Consider the following 23,048-nt stretch of genomic DNA (forward strand, 5'->3'; position numbering starts at 1 on the left):
TTGATTCCAAAATGTGCTTCCAGAGTTAAGCCCTGCCAAAGGCAGACCATTGTGTATCAAACGTAACCTGAGCGCCTGATCGTGCCCGAGTGATCTCATGCATGTCAAAACAATAGGAAGCAAACCTATTACTCAAAGATAAGATGCATTTAAAATGCCACCACAATTTTCTACACAAACCACTTCTGTGATTGATCATACTGTATTTTGTGAATATTGAACACTTTTCAACTTGGCTTTAATATACTGTAGAGAACACAAGTAAATATATGAAAATACTGTATCTTTAATGAATATGCAGATTAAACATTCAAGTTAATTTTCTACCATAAAAAATAATAATATTCTGACAGACTTTTTTCACAAGGACCAAAGGAAAAGCACTAGTGAAAGAGGCAGGTAAGAGCATGCCACACTGCAGCTGTTCAGAATCTGTTCTGGTTCCCCACAGTATGAACCCTTCAACACTTGCAGAATAGTAGATTACAGCATTCTTCCAAATGTTGCCAGCGAAGTAACTACATCCATCCTCCGGAGCATTTGATAATGTGCGTCAGTCTAAATTCTCTCCATCTGGCCCTCAAGTCCCTCAAAATGGATGTTAATCTTCTCAGTGCTCAGTACAATGAGAGTATGGCTTCTGTCATTTCTTTTGGAAGAATCCCATAATAGAAGCCTGCTTAGTTGATTTATTAGCAGCTGCAGCAACTTTCTTACTTCTCTTCTCCTCCTGTTTCTTGCCAGTTGATGGTTTTGGTGGGGTTGGATTCTTCTGGGCTGGTTTACTTGCCTTAAAGTCGTCCTCCGTCTCAGAGTAGGATTCACTCTCATAGCCTTTCTCAGTCACTGGAAGGTAGACAGTTTAAAATGGTTTTGCGATCAGACATCATTAAGACATTGATCAGCCTATCTGACATCTTAGCTTTAACATATAAACAATAGACTAACTTCGGGGAGAAGAAACAGGCTTCATGTGCATGTCAGAGGCATTAGACTTTAGCAAAATGTTTACAAGAAAAGTTGAATAGAAACAAAACAAAAAAGAATTCAATAATTTACCAATGCATCCCTCGTCATCCAAAAAGGTGCGCGATTTCAAGACGCGTCTCCTCTTCCTCCACTTACAATCTGAACGCTCCTGCATGGATTGATAGGTAGATAACGATCATTACAAATTGGTGATAAAAAATATAAAAAAATATTTAAAATGTCTTACTAATTATATCCTGCAACTTCAACAGTTTACTACTTAAATAAATACAATGTGAAAGCTTACATCTGAATGAGAAACAGCAACAGCTTCTTTCTTTACTTGATTCACAGGGCTTGGTGATGGGTCCCTCTGTTCTTGCAACCGTGGAGGAGAATCTGGTATAACTGTAGCATAGAATAGTTCTGTTTTTAATCATGAAACAGTTGAATGCTGAAGTCCAGTGTGAATGTTGTGGGGAGCCTGAGCAATAAGCATGCCCTCCCTTTACAGCTCATCTTACCCTCATCACTACTCTCTGGCTGGGCCTTCTTTATCCTCCGTCGCTTCTTCTCCTTCTTCTTCTCCTCTTCACTATCGGAATGTTCAAGACGCTTGGTCTTACTACTGAAAGGAAAATATTCTGTTAAAGCATATTCTGGAACTGCCATTCAAAACACTCACCGTTCACCAAGACGACAAGGTTTCTGCGAGATGTTGGTTCTGAGCAGGGATGAAGTTAAGCTAGCCCGCTATCCCAAGGCTAGTACTTTTCAGACTGGGCTAGTAGAAAATGTCATAAACTAGCCCGGTGGCCAGTGACATTTTTTTTCTTCTCTCCAAGTATCGCTCGGCACAGATTTTGGATCCAAATAATACCCGGCCTAGTAAAAATCACAGTCTACTAGCCCGTCTGGCCGGTGACCAAAATCACAGTTCCATCACTGGTTCTAATATACTATACAACTTCAGTGTCTAACAAATACTTCCTCTTATAATCACTTCAGTACCCATGGTACTTGTAATTATGACACAAGGACTCCTACAAGATTTAATAATACACACCTTCTAATATCTTTCTCAACTACAGCACCTTTTGGTAGTTCCTCCTTGACAGGAGACTCTGCTTTAGGGACTGGGCTTGAGGGTTTCTCATCCACTGAAGAGGACATCTGGGCTGCTTCTACCTCTTCCTTGATGGATTTGTCCGGTTTTTCTGTGGCGGACATACAGGATTTATCTTAGAGATGTTAAATTATAGAACGATATCCCCATATTTGATATGGGATTGTTGAAAAACTCACTGGTTGCTTGATTCCCAAAGAAGTTACTCATAGGATGTGTCTTTGCAGCTGGTTTAGTTTTGGAGGTCTCAACCTACAATATCAAATAAATGTGACATCACAAGGTATAGCATTATGGGTTGCAATTCTGAGCACTGGATGAAATGAACATCACATGCCATTTACAGAGCATAGAAACACTAACACATACCACAGGTGCATCCTCTTTCTGCGCCAATGTTTTCTCTTTGCTAGACTCTTGATTCTTGGAGACATTCTTGTTTGCAAACATTCCCATAATGCCTTTGGGCTGCTTGGAGGTGGGTTTAGAGGACATACTAGAATGACCATTGATGCCAGATTTGGTGTGCTCCGTCTCTGGTGGTGGGGCCTGTGCGATCTCATGAGCCTGCTGCACCTCTGCTGAGGACATGGGTACTGCATCTGCACAGCGAATGGCACTGTACCTGCAAATACATTGGTATGTTCTGATAAATAGGCCACCAAACGTAATATTTAACAGCAATTTCTCAATCTATTATTTTGATTGAATCAAGTTTGAAGACGGATGTACCTGCTGCAGTTCCTTAGGTTCTCTTTCACAGCATCATAATCAGCACCGTACAGGGGACCACTGTCTTTCAGCACAGCCTTCTGAACACTGTACACGTGTACACTGACGGTCAGGCTCAGCTTCGACTTCACATCTACAACACATGACAGATTCCATTTTGTTAACACATTCACAGCACTTATTCATCTTGATGACAAAGAAACAACACATCAAACACAGTTAGGAAAGGAGGCAGGAGAACTGATAAATTACCCTCCAACTGATCCTCTTGCACTACTGACACCTTGTGACTCTGCAAAAAAAAAAAAAGCTTTGAAAAAGGACCTAAGTACAAACACTGAAACATACCAAAACAAAGCAAGAATACTATGTCCAACGTTTTATTTCCAAATGGGTCTACTGCTTTATGTCGAGGTATGTAGGGGCATTGTGAATGAAATTGGGCATTTTGGCTTGTTCTCTTACCGTGGTACCATTCTCGACAAACTTGCCAGACACAAGGTAGGTAGCATGGAGCGGAGCTGAGCTTTCTTTCCTCTTGTGGTCCAGGTAATGATATAGCATTCTGAAATATACACATCATGATGGACTCATGGGTTGTAATTTACAGCTGGTGGTTTAAACACCTTTTTAATTTTTCAAAAGGCAGTTTAGAAGGTTGGATCTGGATACTCACTGTTTGGCTAGGTTGACATGGACCCCAAGAGTGAGACTCAGCCATTTGTAGGTCACCTGTTAGAATACACACAATAACAAGCAAACACTCTGTTGCCAACAGAGATATGTGGGATGCATACAACACAATTTATGTAGTTTACCCAGAGACCTTTGCATGCTCGATCTGCTGTATTCCTATATTCTAGGAAGGAATGCAGCTCCAAGCTTCCCCAACCGACCGTGTAGTCACAACATTTGGGGGCCTGATGCTGTCTTAAAACCACTGCATCATTCAATAGCAAGGTGGGCAAGTGATAGCTATCTAGCGTTGCTAGGCTCAGCACAGTCAGATAGCTGACTCCAGCAGCTAGTTGGATCGGTCGAGATAGATTAGTTAGCTAGGTGACTTACGATTTTATTCTGGTCGTTGACAAATTCATCAATATTATCCAAATAAAGGTAATCCATTGTCCAATTTATGTTACTATCTCGATAGCTGTTTTGCCTCCTTAGTTTCGGTTTCAGGCGGGAACATACTGACGTCACTGACGGCGCTTTATTTATTTCCTGTCATGTGTGTTTGCGCGTGATATGTTCAAGAGTATAAAGCGTTCGGGGTCTGTTGCATTTGTACAGAATCATCATTACACACAAAGTTGAAGTGATGACACGACACCCCATATCACATTGGCCCCTTGAAAGATGGACAGTAGTGGAATAGTTATTAGACTGTTTTATCAACTCATTTATTAAAACAGATTTTATTAATACCCCGCTGAAATAAAAAACTGCCACGAGCCTGGGTGACAGCGCCTTCATTTGCAAGATCCTCTGTGTCACCTTCTTGTCAAGGTTAAATAAAGTTGAAACAGAGCTATTTAATAATGAAACAGACTATCGAGGCAAGCAAATGCATGATGATAATGTTATACATAACAGTTGTAATAGATGGGCTAAAGAAACTCAATAAGAACGTTTTCCCAGAAATAATTTGTAGCTGATCATTATCTTCACGTGAATAACTTGGAAGAAGAGTGTTTGGTTAATTGTTTAATGTTCATATTTCATGAAAGTAACAAAGTTTGTGATTCTCTACTTGTGGTTGGTGGTCCTCTCACACTCAGTACGTGTTGCTTGCTCCACTGCCTTCATGTGAACCATCTTGTACCTTTTCTTCATATCCCTCAGCAAAGTCAAAGCCTCTTCATACTCTTCCTTGAAGAAGCCCTTGCCTTCTAAGACTTTGGCTATGAAAGAACAGGATTACATATTCAACAAAGAATATGACATATAATAGATAGATATTCACTTCCCATGTTATTGATGAGGATAAAAAGAGGTTTAGTACTTAGAGGGATTTTGCTGATTGTTTTCCTCTCCTTTATTTGTATGAGCATCTCTTCAACTCTTTCTCCTCTCTGCTTTCTTGGTCTCAGAGATGGTAGATTTACAATCTGAGAATTAAAGGTTTTTGTTTTATTATTAAATATGGCTGACTGACACACAACTCAGCTGGTTGAAGCAGGTAACCTGTAACAGATAAGATCATATGACATTTTCACTAGCAGGCATGTGCTTCGACTGTTATTCACATAGCTCACCCTTTTCTCCTTCTCTTTATATGGTTTCTGCAGGCAATCAAGATTAGGTTTGGAATCTCTGTAAACGAGGAGATTCTTGAGTTTTTGTTCCAACATTCTCACAGCATGTTGTAGTCCTGTAGAACACATAACATTACATTCCTTAAGGGAGTGCAGCATTGAAATTGCACACAATCCCTTTGACTCGTAGGAAAATTCTACTTAAACTATTCATAAAAGGGTCCTCCTCACCAACAGGCTCCACCATGTCTGGATCTGGCTTGGCATCCAATAGCAATTCAAAGCCTCTGAATTTTCCTAGAATTGCATTTGACTCATCTTTCTCCTCAATCTCTTTGACTTCTTCTGTCTCGTCAGATAGCAGATGGTATTCAGATTCATCATGTAAATCTGTCACCTGAGAATAACAAGTGAACTATTATACTCATGTCACCATACTGTACCTAGGCATGTTAAACCACAAAGCAAATAACTATCCTCCTGAATGTCATGAAAGAGACCATGCAAATCACCTGGGTCACAAAGAATGACTCTGCATGTTGGAATGTATCATCTGATGATTCTATTGCATCATCTATTGCCTCAACTCTATGAGCAGTTCCCATAGATTCCGGTCTATTTTCCTTATCCATTGCGTGTGAGGAACAGCCAGACTTTTCGGTTGACTTTCTCTCTACTGAGAGAGGACTCGTACAGTGATCTTCAACATGCTTCTCCTCCAGAGAGACAGGATCATGTAAGGCAGGACTACAAGGTGCTTCAAGGAGAATCAGTAAAGGCACCTTTGGTACCTTTGGAATTTTCGTTTTTACCTAAAGAAAAAGAAAAATATGAATGTTCCTCAATTAGTTTCAATATCAAAAGTTAGTCTCTGTCAGACCCGAATGATGAAAAATTCATTGTGTTTGAAAAATATTTAAATGAAAACTAAGAATGTGCAGTCAAAAACGTGCAGTTATATCTTACTTCCTAGTTGAATGAGTATGTGCTATGCCTAAATGTGAATAAAAAATATTGCATTCAAACCTTTCGTTTTGAGTCAATACATAATATCAAAGGGGGCTTCACAACTTCTGATGTCTTCTTGCGCCTAATTCTAATACCCAACCTTTCCTGGAGGAAGTATGTCAGCAGTGGTGGGTCACCTGGATGGAAATACAATTAATGATAAGCAAACATTTTTAAGATAAAGGCCCAGTTCAGTCAAAATAAATGATTTTCCTGTGTTTTATATATATTTCTACACTATGAGTTAGGAACAATACTGTGAAATTGTGAAAATTATGAGAAATGCCCTTTTAGTGTACCAGCTGTTTGAAAAGACCGCCTGAAACTTCAGCCTGTTTTGGTGGGATGGAGTATTGGCCTTCCTGGTGACATCACCAGGCGGTAAATTAGCCAATAAGAAAGAGAGTTCCAAATCTCTCTGCCAACAGCTAGTTTTCAGTGTTCCCCTCCCCACTCAGACCACTCCCAGACAGTCCTAGCTAAATTTTTTCTTGAGAAATTGCTCTTTGCTAAGAAGCTATTTTTTAAAATATTTTTTACTATATTAAATGAAAACAATCACAGCAAGGTACTTAATTGTTACACAGAATGATTTGATATTGAGATACAAACGTCTGCAGTAGACCTTTAATAAAATGTATGTGTTCATACTTAAATAGATTATTTAACAAAAGCGCAAATTTATATCTAATAAAGGCTTCACATAAGTACAGAGAGTCAACATACCACTTCTCTGTGTGGTCAGTGGGTTGGAGTGAATAACAATCTCACTGAGCATAGGAAACAGGGCCACAGACAACAGCGCTTCTTCCTCAACAATCTGGAGGCAATAATGAGACACAAGTGACTTCACTGACTCACAGTATAGTCTTCCCAAATATATCCAGACAATATACAGACCTTATTGTCAGCCAGATTGAGGAAACAAAGCTCTGGTAGTGGCAAACTGTATGCTCCAGAAAATTCCTCAGTGTCAAGGGATATGTGAATGGGGTTATAGTTTTTGGATTGACCACACTCATCCTATAGGAGAAAGAACACGCAGAAAAAAGAGCAACAAGTTGCAAGTGTTAGTGTTATAGAGCATGGAGAAGTAATAAAAGCACAAAGAAGTGATAAAAAATCACCATAACAACTTTGTACCTCTGAACTGTTCTTGACATGTTCATGCAGGTGTTTCGGAACATCGGAGAGGGCTAGATTTAAGATATAGTAAACAAATGAATATTGTCCAAAGAAGTGTACAAGCCAGCTACGTTATTTTGAAAATATAGCATACCAACCATTCATGTATTCAGTCTCTAACCCCTCAGAGACACAGTGATTCCCGAGGTCCTGTCCGTCACTATTTTGTTTGTGAAACACCTGCTGGTGTTGCAAATATCCCTTCTGTTGCAGGTTCCTCTGCAACACCTCTGGTACCTCTGAGATGTGATTCCCCTGCAGGTTTAAATGCTGTAGTCTAAAATGGACATGACATATTACCATGGCAGTTTACAGATAGATACAGTAGGTATACAGGTAGGTGTGTATTATGCACTGTAATGTATTGGGCTATTTTCTTAATTTAACATACTGTGGACAGTACTAGTACTAAGTTTTTAAACAATGACTGACCTTTTCAGGTTGGCAAGGCTGCTGAAGACACCAGAGGACAGCTTATTGTCATCTAGCATCAGCACTTCAAGAGTTTGAAATCGCATGCCATTATCCTTTGCCCTATTCAGTAGGAGTAAATATGAGTTTATTATTCCATATACTTATAGTTTTCATAAAATTACTTAAGTGTGTATTGTCCATCACTGTTTGCAGGTATTCCGTGCAAAAGTGTATGACAAGACATAATGTAAATCTCTCTTCTTTGTCATTCTATACTGCCACCCAATGGCATGTAGGGTACTACACCATAAACTTTAACCAGATAACAATTCACAAGAGCCACATTTCTGAACACTTGCACATCAGGAAGCCACTAATTTCATTCCTGTGGTTAAACCCTGTTGAGTAGGAATGTTTAATCAATGACTGGGTGAACTAAACCAGAAAACTGCACATACCCACAGTAAAAAGTTGACTATTTACAATAAAAATGATTTGATTCCAGTAACATAAACTTACCGCTGTGAGGGGCCATGGCGAGGGGCTGCCAGGTTGGGGGGAAGAGCCTGAAGCTGATTCCCGGTGAGATGAAGGACTTTCAGACAGGGAAGTAGACCAATGGACATGATGTCATCACCAGACAGATTGTTGTAGGCCAAATCCAACACCTGTGTCAAATGAAATACAGCTAAACATAATTTAGTTGGCAGAGTTGAAGGTAATTCCGTCTCAATCCAAGTCAGTGTAGTGATTCAATTAGAACATCAAAAAACATCTGGCATAAACAATGAATTTACCTGCCTTTCCAAAAAACCTTTGCCGACATGTTAATCATGAGAGTACAGGGTATTGTAGAACCATAGTAATTTTACCTCCAGGTGAGGGAAATCCTCAGCATTGAGTGTCACATTGCAGAGGCCATTCAAGGATAGCTCAAGTTCCCTCAGGGAGGGGAATTTACCAAAAGGCTCTGAAACAGAAAATATTTTTTTGTTGTTACTTTTCTATTCTGTTCAAATAAACGTTTATGTCTAAGATGTTTAATGATAAAACGTTTTTTTTTTAAACATAATGACATGATATGATACCTATGGTAAGACTGTTGTCAGATGCGTTGACATAAGCAACGTTCTCAAAATCTAGTAAATCTTCTGTATTGATCTGTTGAAGGAAGAGAGAAAAACTTCAAACATGACTGAACTTAATGAAGCTATGTGTCTACCTATAAACTCTCTCCCCTTGGAATGCTAAGACTGTTTGAATTAATCCAACACTAAATTCAGTTAATCTCTCAAAGAGCAAAGCTTACCAAATGCAATCTCTGCTCACTGATGTCAACAGAGCACAGGTCAGATGGCTTGTCCACACAATGCAATGACAACTACAAGGCAATATGAAACAAATCTCAAAATAGTTACTTTTTATTAACTAATGAGAATAAATATATTATTTCATAGATACATTGTTCATTGTTACTTTGTCATCAGCTTCCTGGCATGGGTTTGCGGTTTTTTCTCAAATGAAAAAGAGTTGTAAACCAAATGTGTTCTTTGCTTACCAGGAGATGAGCATCCAATGTATAGCCAGGAATATCTGATGTCCCAGACTTGTCAACCCGTGTGCACTCAGACACAATTGAGTTTGAGGCAAAACTGTGTCCCTCTGATTTCTTAGTTTGTGCATTCTTGTATTTATGTTCCACTGCATTTCTGTGAGCAACCAGCCAGTGACCCGCCCCTAAAGAATCACAAGAAAGCAAGCACAATGCAGAATTATTTTATTACAGACAGTCTTGGATAGATGAATCAAATGCCATTCAATAGGCCTATCAGTGAAGTGATAAGACTACAGCGAACAGTGAATAATATTGTTGGTGGAGAGTGGTGAATTCATACCTTCTTTTCGTTGATGAAAGAATGGTCGGATGGGAAAACAATTGGCGGGGTAACTGTCTCCCACATCTAATTTGTAGAGTCCGGCTGCAGCCATTAACGTCCACTGTTACATCTACAGCAAATACCTGTTTGTTGCGAGCTGTCCAGATTATTTACACAATTTACAGGCCAATTTGACCTCTTCTACCATAACCATAACCAGCCAACCATCATGATGTGCGAACTTGAAGAAACATTGTATCAGTCAAGACTCCTGTATCCTAGCAACACGTCAACAAGTCTGACTACATTCCCGCCAGCTGTTGGCGGTATAGAATATCTTGGTCTCTTTTGCCGCCACTGACTTCACACAACAGGGGTGTATTCATTACGACAATTCTGTTGCCAAACGTCTAATCTGTTGCAACAGACACGTTTATCCAAATGGAAACGTTTTGCAACAAAAACGAGAGTTTCTATTGGACAAATTCAGGGGTGTAGGCTATTCATTGCGGAAAACGTTTACCGTTTAAGAACCAAACAGAATCGACGTAATGATTACACCTCTGATAGGTCCCTTCCCGTGTTGTTCCATTTGCTCTGTTTGCCTCCGTTTGGTTCTTCAACGGTAAACGTTTCCGTTGCAGGACGTAATGAATACACCCCAGACGAGCTACGTGCGCTGTTATTTCACGACACGCTTCCATATTTAACAGCGAAAGGAAAAATAATCAAAATAGATCGTTTTAGAGGTAGCTGAACTATGGTCGTTTTAACTGGGTCTCACGACTCAACGGTGTGATTTGTAGGCTAAAAAGCCTGCTCCTGTAAGTATGTGTTTTGGCTTATTACGACGTCGACGTAGTAGACTATCATTCTGCATGTAAAATAATTAGCTTGATTTACTTGAATGTCAGCTAGCTGTCGTGCGAAGAGCTTAGCCGATTCAATCAATAAGCTTTTCATGTCAAGGGAATAAATATAGTGAATTTAGTGGTTTAGTCATATGTGTTTGAAGTAATCCCTCTGTTTGCAGGAACCAGCAAATTCAGCTATGGGGAATACATCATCAAGGAGTTCTTTCCAAGGAATAGAAATGCAACCTGCAAAAACAACTCTGTTCAAACAGGAGCAAACTGGGACAAGATACAGAATTCCAGCTCTCATCTACCTAAAAGAGAGTCAGACATTCCTTGCCTTTGCAGAAAAGCGCTCTTCCCTCAGTGATGGTGATACAAAAAGTATTGTTATGAGGCGAGGAACTCAACAAAATGGATCCACTCAGGTAAATGTCCCCTCCAAATCTAAACACATCACAGTCACAATACGCAGTTGAAGGGTTTCATGTTTAATTGAGTTGTTACATTCTGCTTACAGTTTCTACTTGTTCGTTATTGTTTAAATACTTTTCCATTGTTCCCCAGTGGTCAGAATCCCAGGAGCTGTTATCAGCATGTTTACCAGACCACCGCACCATGAACCCCTGCCCGGTTTATGAGAAGAATACCAAGACTCTATTCCTGTTTTTCATCTGCATTTTAGGGAACACTTCAGAGCACCATCAGATCTGGACAGGCAAGAATAAGGCCCACCTGTGTTACATCACAAGTAATGATGAGGGCCAGAGCTGGAGCCAGACGAAGGACTTGACAGAGAGTGTGATTGGCAAAACGGTCAGAAGGTGGGCTACATTTGCTGTGGGACCAGGCCATGGCATTCAAATGGAGAGTGGAAGATTGATCATTCCGGCCTATGCCTATTATATCCACTTCAAATGCTTCTCCTTCCCTTTCCCCTTCATGGTACAGCCTCACGCTCTCTCAATATACAGTGACGACTTCGGTCAGACATGGCAAATGGGCAGGATGCTTCAAAGAAAGTCCTGTGAATGTGAGATGGCAGAGATCATAGACCACGAGGGCAGGAGTCACCTGTACTGCAACGCCCGCCATAGAGGCCACAGAGTGGAGGCTCTGAGTGAGAGCAGTGGGGTTTACTATGACAAACCTCGCTTGGCTCCGAGGTTAGTGGAGCCGTGCCATGGTGGTTGCCAAGGTAGTGTGATTGGCTTCCCTGCCCCTGAGCAAGGTGAAGAGGGCATGGGTGGCACCACATCATCACCACGGGCCTCAGACACGCAAACCTGGCTACTCTTCACCCACCCGACCAATAAGAGGAAGAGGAAAGACTTGGGAGTGTATTTGAACCGTTCCCCACTGCACACGTCAGGTTGGGACCGGCCCTGGATCGTCCACAGTGGACCCAGTGGCTACTCAGACTTGGCCTACAGTGAGGACACTGAGCACTTTGCTTGCCTGATGGAATGTGGGGAGAAGAGTGAGATTGAACAGATCGCCTTTGTGTCTTTTCCACTCAGTGATGTCATGCAGACCGTTGATGAAAAAGAAAATACCTTCTAGGTTTTTGTTAGGGTTTTATTTCAGTACTACACTCCAACTCCAATCAGATTCAGTGGTCAGTAGATGCACTATCATCGCTATACTTTATTAGTATAGAAAAATAAGCTTCTGAAAATAATGGAACATGATCATTTATATCAAAGTAGTTTTGTGTAGAAAAGGCAACTTACACTACAATTTCATTGAAACGCAATCATAGTTAAATGTGATATAATCTGTAGATGTGATCATTTTATGAAGTTTGACTATGGACTGCAATGCATGCTGTCATGGGGATGACAGTCTATTTAAACAGCATATGTTTGTTACTTAGTTCTGCAATGTAACTCCTTTCACCTCTACATTGAGTCATGGTTTCAGTTCCTCATGCTTGCCAAGCACACTGTGAAGAGAACAACCACCTACAGGCCATGATCAGGCCACAACCCTGCTCCCTGTTGAATGAACAGACTATCCCTCTATCATGAAGTTGTTTGTCAACCACTGTGACTCATCTGTTCAAACTGCATGGGCTTCCCAAAGCCACACTATCCAATCCTGTCTTTAAGCACTTTGTATCCTTCCTGTCTGGACAGTTCAAACATTCCCCATAGCATTATGAATGTTATGACTACGTAATTTGTGATTTTTATTTATATAATTTATGCTGTTGTTCAGACCCTCTGTAATGCACGGACAGTGAGTCACTCTGAAAAGTCTCTGCTAAAGGACAGATCAGCTTAATTTGCTGAGAACTCCAATGTGCCAAATTAGATTGTGTTCCCTGTCTCTAAAAGATGCTACAATATTAGTCCTGTCTCAACTACCTGAACAAGCCTGTCCCTGCCTGCATCCTTGGCTATGCAGAAAATGCATAAAAACATATTGTTAATAATTTCTGTGAATGGCATGCAGAACTATCTTTTGAAAATAAATTTGAAAAATCTGACAAGAGGTGTTGTTTAGCTTTTTTATTTACAGTGTTGTGAGCGAATAATGTGATGCAACTGCCTTCCACCTTTATCTCCAGGCCAGGGTTTGACTTATTTAGCATCAGAGTTTACTTATTAAAATTTTATTATAAAATATGTAACAAAAGTGAACAATCTTGCTTTCTTATAAAATATAATAGTATAAACTCAGAATAACTCTTCCATAATGCAACTTTGTGTACAGTATAAGAATAACTACTCATAACATTGAATAACTACTAATAACAGTGTCATTTTTACATCATCTTATCCATCACAATAAATGGTGCTTTACAGAGGATGTTTTTTCCTTACATATTTACATAATGATTAACATTGAGCTGTAAGTGTGTTTGAATGTCAACAGCTGGCAGTGGCTTTGTCGACCCAGTCCCATACATGCACAGACCCGTCTACAGCAGCAGAGAGGACAGTCTTAGGTCGACTTGGATGCCAAACATGAGTGGTGACCACAGCTGATGATGTGTCAAACTGATCTTCAGACATCATGTGACCACGGTGGATAAAAAGAGGCTGGAATTCCATCAACTCTGGTCTCCAAGAGGCAGTGTTGTAGATTTGCACCATTCCATCAAAACCTAGAAGAGGAGACAAATTCAATTGAAAATGGAGGAAACTGCTTTATTATGACAGCCATTCTAAAAAAGCAAGAACAACTTTGTTCTGTCCATAAGACATTCATTAATCCAAGCAGAAATGAAAGAGTGACATTTTGCTTACCTGACACAGCAAGGCAGTTGTCTAAAGCTGGCGCCCATGTCACATTCATGAAGTTATCACTGGTAGTTTTCCTCTGGACATCAAGCTGGGCTTTACTCATGGGGGCTCTTAGGTTCCTAAGATCAGACACAACCACTTGGCAGGAGGAGGAGAGCCGTGCTACACTACAGGAGGATGGGTCTGATGAGGACAGGTCTGTCTTAACACCCATACACCAGTGGCCTCCCTCTCTCCCTCCAGCTGGGGTTTGCTGAGGAGCTGAATGCTTCCGTGTGTCCCCCACATACAGGTCACCATTGCAGGCACAAGCGAGAAATACACTGCCACTCACAAACTGCAGGGAGCTCAGTGCTTCTGGAGTGTCTGTTTCTACGATAGAAGAAAACTGTTATTCATGTGTTTCTATACCCAATATTATACTGTAGAGGAAATTATAGTTTGACACAATCCAAAAAGGCTACAGTGTGTATAAAACAGGTTATTACCTACAGAGTAGAGTGGTTTCCCTGACGTCAGCTCAGTCAGTTGAATATCGCTGATCTGAGAGCCATGAAGAATGCAGGGGTTTCCAGTTAATCCGGAGGCTATCTTGACACCTTTATCTGATGATGCACTCTTTGGTTGTATGTCTCCAGTCCTCTTTATGACATCTATCATTTGAAAACAAATCACGTAACAGAAATGTGGTTTCAATGTGGGCAAGACCAATTCGTACTGTGGCCTAATCAGGTTATAAATCATCCATGCCTAGTGGATGTAGCTACAGTAAAAAGTGGAGAGTAGATACGAACTTCAGTCTCATTACACTAGGTGTAGGTTTACTCACCACAATCATCTCCTCCTAAGTCCCACACCAGGAGCTTGGAGCTGAAGCCATCATTGGTAACGACACATCTTAACAAGAAAGTAACCATTTATGGTTTCTCAAATCGCGTACAAGCATTTTTCGGAACAATGTTGTCGATTCTGTTTAGCAAAAGACACAGAACTCTGTGGCCTTTTGCAAAACAGTAAATGCGTTTTCAAAATGTAATTGCCTTCCTAAAATATAAATACATTCATCAAAACTATATTATACCGTCATAATAGCAAATACATTCATTTAAAAAAAAGACTGCCTGCAAAAAGACAAATGCAACCATACTTATCGCTTGAGTCCAAGCAGACAAAACAGAAAGTGAATCTGTATTTTAAAAAGCCCAGTACATCAATAGATTTACTTTGTAGTCACTAAATCATGATGATCAAAATTGGAAGTACAACTATCCAAAGGTGCAGAATTATGGGTAATTATGCATATTTCAGCAAACAATTCCATACACATCAAATCAAATATTATTCCTGATCAAAAATAAAATAAAAAATAAGCACATTGTATTCGAGATCTCCTCTCTTTATCCACATTTTGTTACATTACAGCCTTATTCTAAAATTGATTAAATTAAAAATTTTCCTCATCAATCTACACACAATACCCCATAATGACAAAGCAAGAACAGGTTTAGAAATGTTTGAAAATGTATTAAAAATAAAAAAAACTGAAATACCTTATTTACATAAGTATTCAGACCCTTTGCTATGAGACTCGAAATTGAGCTCAGGTGCATCCTGTTTCCATTGATCATCATTCTACAACTTGATTGGAGTCCACCTGTGGTAAATTCAATTGATTGGACATGATTTGGAAAGGCACACACCTGTCTATATAAGGTCCCACAGTTGACAGTGCATGTCAGAGCAAAAACCAAGCCATGAGGTTGAAGGAATTGTCCGTAGAGCTCCGAGACAGGATTGTGTCGAGGCACAAACCTGGGGAAAGGTACCAAAATAATTATGCAGCATTGAAGTTCCCCAAGAACACAGTGGCCTCCATCATTCTTAAATGGAAGAAGTTTGGAACCACCAAGACTCTTCCCTAGAGCTGGCCGCCCGGCCAAACTGAGCAATCGGGGGAGAAGGGCCTTGGTCAGGGAGGTGACCAAGAACCCGATGGTCACTCTGACAGAGCTCCAGAGTTCCTCTGTGGAGATGGGAGAACCTTCCAGAAGGACAACCATCTCTGCAGCAATCGACCAATCAGGCCTTTATGGTAGAGTGGCAAGACGGAAGCCACTCCTCAGTAATAGACACGACAGCCTGCTTGGAGTTTGCCAAAAGGCACATAAAGGACTCTCAGACCATGAGCAACAAGATTATCTGGTCTGATGAAACCAATATTGAACTCTTTGGCCTGAATGCCAAGCATCACAGCTGGAGGAAACCAGGCACCGCTCATCACCTGGCCAATACCATCCCTACGGTAAAGCATGGTGATGGCAGCATCATACTGTGGGGTTGGGAGACTAGTCAGGATCGAGGGAAAGATGAACGGAGCAAAGCTTTAACAAAGTACTGAGTAAAGGGTGTGAATACTTATGTAAATGTGATATCTGTTTTTTATTTTTAATACATTTGCACAAATGTCTAAACCTGTTTTTGCTTTGTCATTACGGGGTATTGTGTGTAGATTGATGAGGGGGAAAAAACAATTTAATCGATTTTAGAATAAGGCTGTAACGTAACAATGCGGAAAAAGTGAAGGGGTCTGAATACTTTCCGAATGCTGGTTTGCTCATAGTTTTGTAGACTTTTCATTGGCTCACAGAAACACGATCCACAATAGAAATAAGGAAAGGTGATTCCAATGGAGGAACACAACTGATATGAATGTATAGGCCTCAATCCAAACCAAAGCGAAGCTCTATAGCCTAATGGAAGGTGACAATGTTCGAGATGATGACTTACAAGTACCCCAATTTACTTAGAAGTACCCCAACTACATTCTCTGCATGTCCACAATATTGTACAAAATCATTAAAAAAAGAGACAGTTCCTATTGCCTAGGTCTTTCCCTATATTGTACATGGTATGAACCTGATGGGATGATTAAAAATGTTGTGCAGTAGTCTTTACTGATTGCTGGAAACAGTGAACACAATTGCACAAATTTCTCTTCTGATTAAAACAATGTGTTAATATTCTGTGAACAAAACACTTAACAGTGGTTTGTATTCACTAATGACATTTTCTATTTAAAGTTCTGCAAAAGGTGGATTAAGATATGCAAGTGAGGTTCAAAGGAGAGGAAATGATCAGAAGTTCTGTATATTTTAGCATTTGGTCATTGCTGTTCTGCTGTAGATGCGTTTCAACACAGATCCCAAAATTGCTTGTACACGATTGAGAAAAACTGTAAGAAGATGAAAGTTCTTGACAGCAAAAGGAAGTTACATTTGCAATGGCTAATATGATATATCTACCTTGTTCCTGGAATGTGTTTAAGGCAATGAACGGCACCATCTGAGAAACCTCCATGGACCACTTTGAAATCTCGCTCTGCACAAAGACCCTGCACACATTGAATAGACAGACACATTGGCAGTCATTGACATTCCAATACATCACTGATATCTTGAAGCATTTATCATTTCAATCCATTACCTGATTGTCATCAGCGAAGAGTTTCAGAGGCAAAAGCAGCTCTAAAATTTCATTTTTAGATAAACTGTAACCTGCGACACAGATAGCTGTCGGGTAAAGACAAAAAGGCATTGAAACACAATCAATGTGGTTGGTTGGTTATAATCAAAATGTACACTAGCCTTGTAACATCGGACAATTATAAATAAAGCTACTTTTTTCTGCTGTCCATTCAATTACTCTTGTAGGATGTTCAAGTTGATACTCATGAATATTATTGTATCTGAAAGAGAGGTGTAGGGGAACTTGGTTTAGAGCAGGTGCAGCACATATTCACTTAATAAGCAAAGCAGCAAATTGATTCTGTTCTATAATCTAGTCCTATCTGCAATGTCCTAAAACGTTACGCCTGTGAATGTACCCCTGTTGTTTTCCCACAGAAACATGTTATGTGAAGCATGATTTATTCAACTAAAATATATAATCTAAGTCTCAACTCACTTTCACAAAATAACTCGTACTTACATTTTCAAAGACTCGATAAACCAGTCATCAAATTCATTCTCATCCGAGGATGTTTCACCCATCTCTTCCTGATCTCGTCCACCGCTGAACAACTTCTGCAGTACCCGCCGGTATTTGGTTAGTAGTAGATAAGCAGCCGTGTTGCCACCTAGCGGATTGGAGTGCTGGCTACAGTCTACCAGAGTCAGAGCCACACTTCGTAATGTGCATACAATCAAAGAGTGGGCCAGGGCCACCAACCAAAACAAACAATGGAGCAACTACATCCCATTAGATTTTCACAATGCAAATAGCACTTCATTTCTATAATCTATTGTGTTCAAGGAATTACTTTTTATGAGAGAATCATTACTTAAAAAAAACATCATACATTATTTTTCTTTACTATTTCATATCACAACCAAAACATAAACAATGGTTGGAATTTTCATTCGTTTAAATTACTGGAAATATTACAGGAAATATTGTGTTGCTGCATACCATGGTCAACCCCTGACCCCTACATTCTGCCAACGTGTTCAGCCTCGAGTCTTCTTGGGTATGATGCTACAAACATGGCACTCCTGTATTTGGGGAGTTTCTCCCATTCTTCTCTGTGGACATATTCAATATCTCCCTATCACAGTCTGCTGTCCCCACATGCTTCAAGATGGCCACTATTGTCCCTGAACCCAAGAAAGCAAAGGTAACTGAACTAAATGACTATCGCCCCGTAGCACTCACTTCTGTCATCATGAAGTGCTTTGAGACACTAGTCAAGGATCATATCACCTCTACCTTACCTGCCACCCTAGACCCACTTCAATTTGCTTACCGCCCCAATAGATCCACAGACGATGCAATCGCCATCACACTGCACACTGCACACTGCCCTATCCCATCTGGACAAGATAAATAATAATAATAAAATAATAATAATAATATGCCATTTAGCAGATGCTTTTATCCAAAGCGACTTACAGTCATGCGTGCATACATGTTTGTGTATGGGTGGTCCCGGGGATCGAACCCACTACCTTGGTGTTACAAGCGCAGTGCTCTACCTATGTAAGAATGCTGTTCATTGATTATAGCTCAGCATTCAACACCATAGTACCCTCCAAGCTCATCATTAAGCTTGAGGCCCTGGGTCTGAAACCCGCCCTGTGCAACTGGGTCCTGGACTTCCCCCAGGTGGTGAAGGTAGGAAACAACACCTCCACTTCACTGATCCTCAACACTGGGGCCCCTCAAGGGTGCGTGCTCAGCCCCCTCCTGTACTCCCTGTTCACCCATGACTACGTGACCAAGCACGCCTCCAACTCAATCATCAAGTTTGCAGATGACACAACAGTAGTAGGCTTGATTACCAACAATGACGAGACAGCCTACAGGGAGGAGGTGAGTGCTCTGGGAGTGTGGTGCCAGGAAAATAACCTCTCACTCAACGTCAACAAAACAAAGGAGATGATCGTGGACTTCAGGAAACAGCAGAGGGAACACCCCCCTATCCACATCGACGGGACCACAGTGGAGAAGGTGGAAAGCTTCAAGTTCCTCAGCGTACACATCACTGACAAACTGAAATGGTCCACCCACACAGACAGTGTGGTGAAGAAGGTGCAACAGCGCCTCTTCAACCTCAGGAGGCTGAAGAAAATTGTCTTGGCACCTAAAACCCTCACAAACTTTTACAGATGTACAATTGAGAGCATCCTGTCTGGCTGTATCACCGCCTGGTACGGCAACTGCACCGCCCGCAACCGCAGGGCTCTCCAGAGGGTGGTGCGGTCTGCCCAACGCATCACCGGGGGAAAACTACCAGACCTCCAGGACACCTACAGCACCCGATGTCACAGGAAGGCCAAAAAGATAATCAAGGACAACAACCACCCGAGCCTCTGCCTGTTCACCCCGCTATCATCCAGAAGGCGAGGCCAGGACAGGTGCATCAAAGCTGGGACCGAGAGACTGAAAAACAGCTTCTATCTCAAGGCCATCAGACTGTTAAATAGCCTTCACTAGCACATTAGAGGCTGCTGCCTATATACATAGATTAGAAATCACTGGCCACTTTAATAAATGGAACACTAGTCACTTTAATAATGTTTACATATCTTGCATTACTCATCTCATATGTATATACTGTATTCTATACTATTCTACTGTATCTTAGTCTATGCTGCTCTGACATTGCTCATCCATATATTTATTAATATATTCTTAATTCCATTGCTTTACTTAGATTTGTGTGTATTGGGTATATGTTGGGAAATTGTTAGATATTACTTGTTAGATATTACTGCACTGTCGGAGCTAGAAACACAAGCATTTCGTGAAACATGCAATAACATCTGCTAAACACGTGTATGTGACCAATAAGATTTGATTTGACAACATTAAATGAATAAGGTACGTCTTTTTGACTCCCTTTCAAAGCAAAAGCATGCATTTGATTGTCCGCCCATAACTTAATCTTAATCTTTAATGTTCATAATTTTTACACACATCAAACATCACTGTAATAAAGGTGATCAACTACAGGGAGCAAACTATCCAAAGTTACACCGTCCTATTCCAGAAAACAGCATTCATGATTCTGTTTAACAACATTCAACTCTGCACAACTAAGCTAACTTTCAAATAGAGTTGACTATATGTTCAAATCTTTTTTTTTTTTACTAAAACGTTGTAGTTCACCAAAATAAAGAACCAGTAAATAACATCTGAAACCCACCCTGTTCACCCCCCTAAACCAGCTGGTGTGAGGCCTGTGTGGTTTGCCGTGATATAACTGTGAAGACAGAAAGCCTCATGTAAACAGATTTGTGGGGGTTTACTCTATTGTGGTAGTGTCACGCTGTGCTGACTGAATAGCAGAGGTACAAAGATAGAATGATAGACGAAGAACACAAAGCAGTAGCACATGTTTACAGATAACATCCATGCCTTTAACCTCTACTGCACCAGGCCAGTCACAAGCCATAGCTTTAGACAATGACTGAGTCCTTCATTTATTCATTTTTTTACCCTTATTTAGCAGGTAAATTGACTGAGAACACATTCTCATTTACAGCAACGACCTGGGGAACAGTTACAGGGGAGAGGAGCCAATTGGAAGCTGGGGATGATTAGGTGGCCATGTTGGTATGAGGGCCAGATTGGGAATTTAGCCAGGACACCGGGGTTAACACTCCGACAAGTCCATAACTGGTTGTTATCTAGTTAAAGCACTGAGTAGGCAATGCATTTTATGAAGTTTGTTTGGTTTTCTCTTTGGGTATGCATCAATTTGGATTTCAAGGGAAGTTTAATATGATTTGGGGATATTATTACTATTTATGAACTGGTCTCAATGTATTTGTACTATGGCGAAAGGTGACCTTGTTCAAGATAGCAGCAGGCAAACAAGTCTAGAGGCTACTTTACATCTGTAGTGTCTACCATATTAGTCATCCCACTAAAACGGTAATGCTTTGGTGTTATAACATAGTAAAATGGCCTAGGACAGAGTTATGCCATGGAAAATGCCAAACAAACATATCCATAGATTGTGAGATGACATAAATACGAGCATCAACTGTCACACTTCATTCACAAAGCACCATTCCACCAAAGCTATTTGGGTCAGTCACCTGACTGTCATTGTCCCCCCACTATCATGCTTTGTATGCTGTTATTTGTAGAAAGGTCATAAATAATAAAGCACCCTTCCTTTTCTTTTTTTCTTTTTTTTGTAACATTAATTCAACCACTGTTCAGAGTACATGCATCAGTCTATACCTTATAGTCATATCTTTCTCTCCTTCCAAAGAAACATGACAATGTTATTGACAAATTAGCATTACATCAGACAAAGGATGTAAAATGGAGTACCTGAAACACCCATTTTAATAATCATCAAGTCTGGTCGACAGAGTGGAATCTATCATCTAACATGAGATAATTAAAAGACCTGATATTTAAAATAAAAAACAAAACAACTAAGAAAGTATTGATACACATTTATTGTCAACCACTCATTTCCAAAACACATATCAACTGTTTGACAATGCATTGATAATAGCTATGGAAATAATTTCACTGTGGACTATAAGATTGGTCCTACAGTATTTTAGAGATTATTTTAATACTTTGAGTACTGCGTTTCAAATTAACTCCATTTTAGTTGCATTACCATGTGTCGTGTCAAATGTACTGTAATTAAAGCAGTCACTTCAAGCAGTCACTTCAAGTCAACTACATACTTCAGATTCCATAGCAAAATACAATAAAATTGATCTCGACATCAGCTGAAATTTCCCCCAAACACTGTCATTGTCGTTTACCAAGAGGCTTGCAATTTGATCACAGTAGGCTTTATCCAAAAGAGTCTCCAAGATTAGTTCCATAGGTGCTACCATGATCATCCTTTTCTATGCAAGAGGAGTGTACCCCTTTCAATCGAATCCATGCCAAAGAAGCACACCAATCCTCAGCCTGTGATGTCCTGCTACAGGTATCATTAGACTGTCAGTCACTGCTAAAACCGCACAGCACAGCACCTGCGAATGATGAACAAATACACAGTGAGGGCTTGTGCAAAAAGGTATATTGGATAGTTCTTAGCTGAAAGAACTCAACTGAATTTGAAATATCAAGAAAAAACAACTAAGTGTTACATCATAACAGCAACAATCCAACACACATACTCATATTGTGGATGTCTGACAAAGCTGATCTGACTCCATCAGGATCTCTCTGACAATATACATGATATACAATCTCACCATAGTTACATATGTACTGTACATTTCAAATAGATCATTCATGTACCTGTATCTGCGAGGACAACCATGGTGTCCAACAATATATTCTTGGGCATAACAGAACCGTCTGCAGAGTCCTCTATAACCACACGTCCAATATTGCATCCCCGCATCATCAGCTGTTAGAACAACAGTAAAACCATCAGAACATTTCAACTACACTATTTTCGTCATTTGCTAATGACTAGAATACTTTCACATCAAATGTTCACCTGTTATTTTATTACCTTTAATGATGATCAATCAATTTTAACAGTATTACCAATGTCAGGCTATAACATTACCATTGAAGATCATACATTTTTTTTTATTGAACCTTTATTTAACTAGGCAAGTCAGTGAAGAACAAATTCTTATTTACAATGACGGCCTACTTGTAAAGGCCCATTTACTGTAGGATCTGTATAATCAGACATTTGCAATGTCTTTAATGGTAAAATAACAACTCCAAAACCATATCAACTATTCAGCAAGTCCACTAATGAAATCCCATTTTACAGGTATGATGCAGACCAGCACCATTACATAACAAAGCCAAAGTGCTGTATCCACTGCTTACCCTCAACAGCCGAAAGCATCAGGAGAAGTACAAGGACAACC

The 23,048-nt window shown here is 40.1% G+C and overlaps 3 protein-coding genes across 4 annotated transcripts; 1 reads left to right on the plus strand and 2 right to left on the minus strand.

The window, feature by feature from the left end:
- Positions 1-266: 266 nt before the first annotated feature.
- LOC311100198 (DNA polymerase delta subunit 3-like) lies at positions 267-4,025 on the minus strand. 2 transcript variants are annotated; one of them, XM_084141003.1, is made up of 12 exons: positions 3,896-4,025; positions 3,504-3,559; positions 3,293-3,392; positions 3,080-3,119; positions 2,828-2,960; positions 2,465-2,720; positions 2,275-2,347; positions 2,036-2,186; positions 1,494-1,597; positions 1,277-1,377; positions 1,060-1,138; positions 267-846 (listed from the first exon to the last, which is right to left on the minus strand). In XM_084141003.1, exons 1-12 carry the CDS (start codon positions 3,950-3,952, stop codon positions 644-646), a joined length of 1,353 nt encoding a protein of 450 aa, XP_083997129.1. In that variant the 5' UTR covers positions 3,953-4,025; the 3' UTR covers positions 267-643. The 2 variants fall into 2 exon arrangements, with proteins under 2 accessions (XP_083997129.1, XP_083997130.1); XM_084141004.1 differs by having other exon boundaries at positions 1,494-1,594; positions 3,896-4,016.
- A 551-nt stretch (positions 4,026-4,576) lies between these two features.
- xrra1 (X-ray radiation resistance associated 1) lies at positions 4,577-17,118 on the minus strand (the record flags this gene model as incomplete). The annotated part of the gene is made up of 17 exons (XM_084141025.1): positions 4,577-4,731; positions 4,833-4,938; positions 5,086-5,201; positions 5,317-5,482; positions 5,598-5,897; positions 6,112-6,230; positions 6,820-6,913; positions 6,994-7,116; positions 7,237-7,289; positions 7,377-7,555; positions 7,711-7,812; positions 8,212-8,360; positions 8,565-8,662; positions 8,781-8,853; positions 9,002-9,073; positions 9,251-9,429; positions 16,977-17,118. The coding sequence occupies 17 exons, from the start codon at positions 17,116-17,118 to the stop codon at positions 4,577-4,579; spliced, it is 2,226 nt and encodes a 741-aa protein (XP_083997151.1).
- LOC311100201 (sialidase-3-like) lies at positions 10,237-12,919 on the plus strand. Its single transcript, XM_084141007.1, has 3 exons — positions 10,237-10,393; positions 10,603-10,851; positions 10,991-12,919. The coding sequence occupies exons 2-3, from the start codon at positions 10,621-10,623 to the stop codon at positions 11,984-11,986; spliced, it is 1,227 nt and encodes a 408-aa protein (XP_083997133.1). The 5' UTR covers positions 10,237-10,393; positions 10,603-10,620; the 3' UTR covers positions 11,987-12,919.
- Positions 17,119-23,048: the final 5,930 nt, after the last annotated feature.

This window comes from Coregonus lavaretus, assembly GCF_964263955.1.
Source record: "Coregonus lavaretus genome assembly, chromosome: 24".
In the NCBI taxonomy this organism is placed as follows: domain Eukaryota; kingdom Metazoa; phylum Chordata; class Actinopteri; order Salmoniformes; family Salmonidae; genus Coregonus; species Coregonus lavaretus.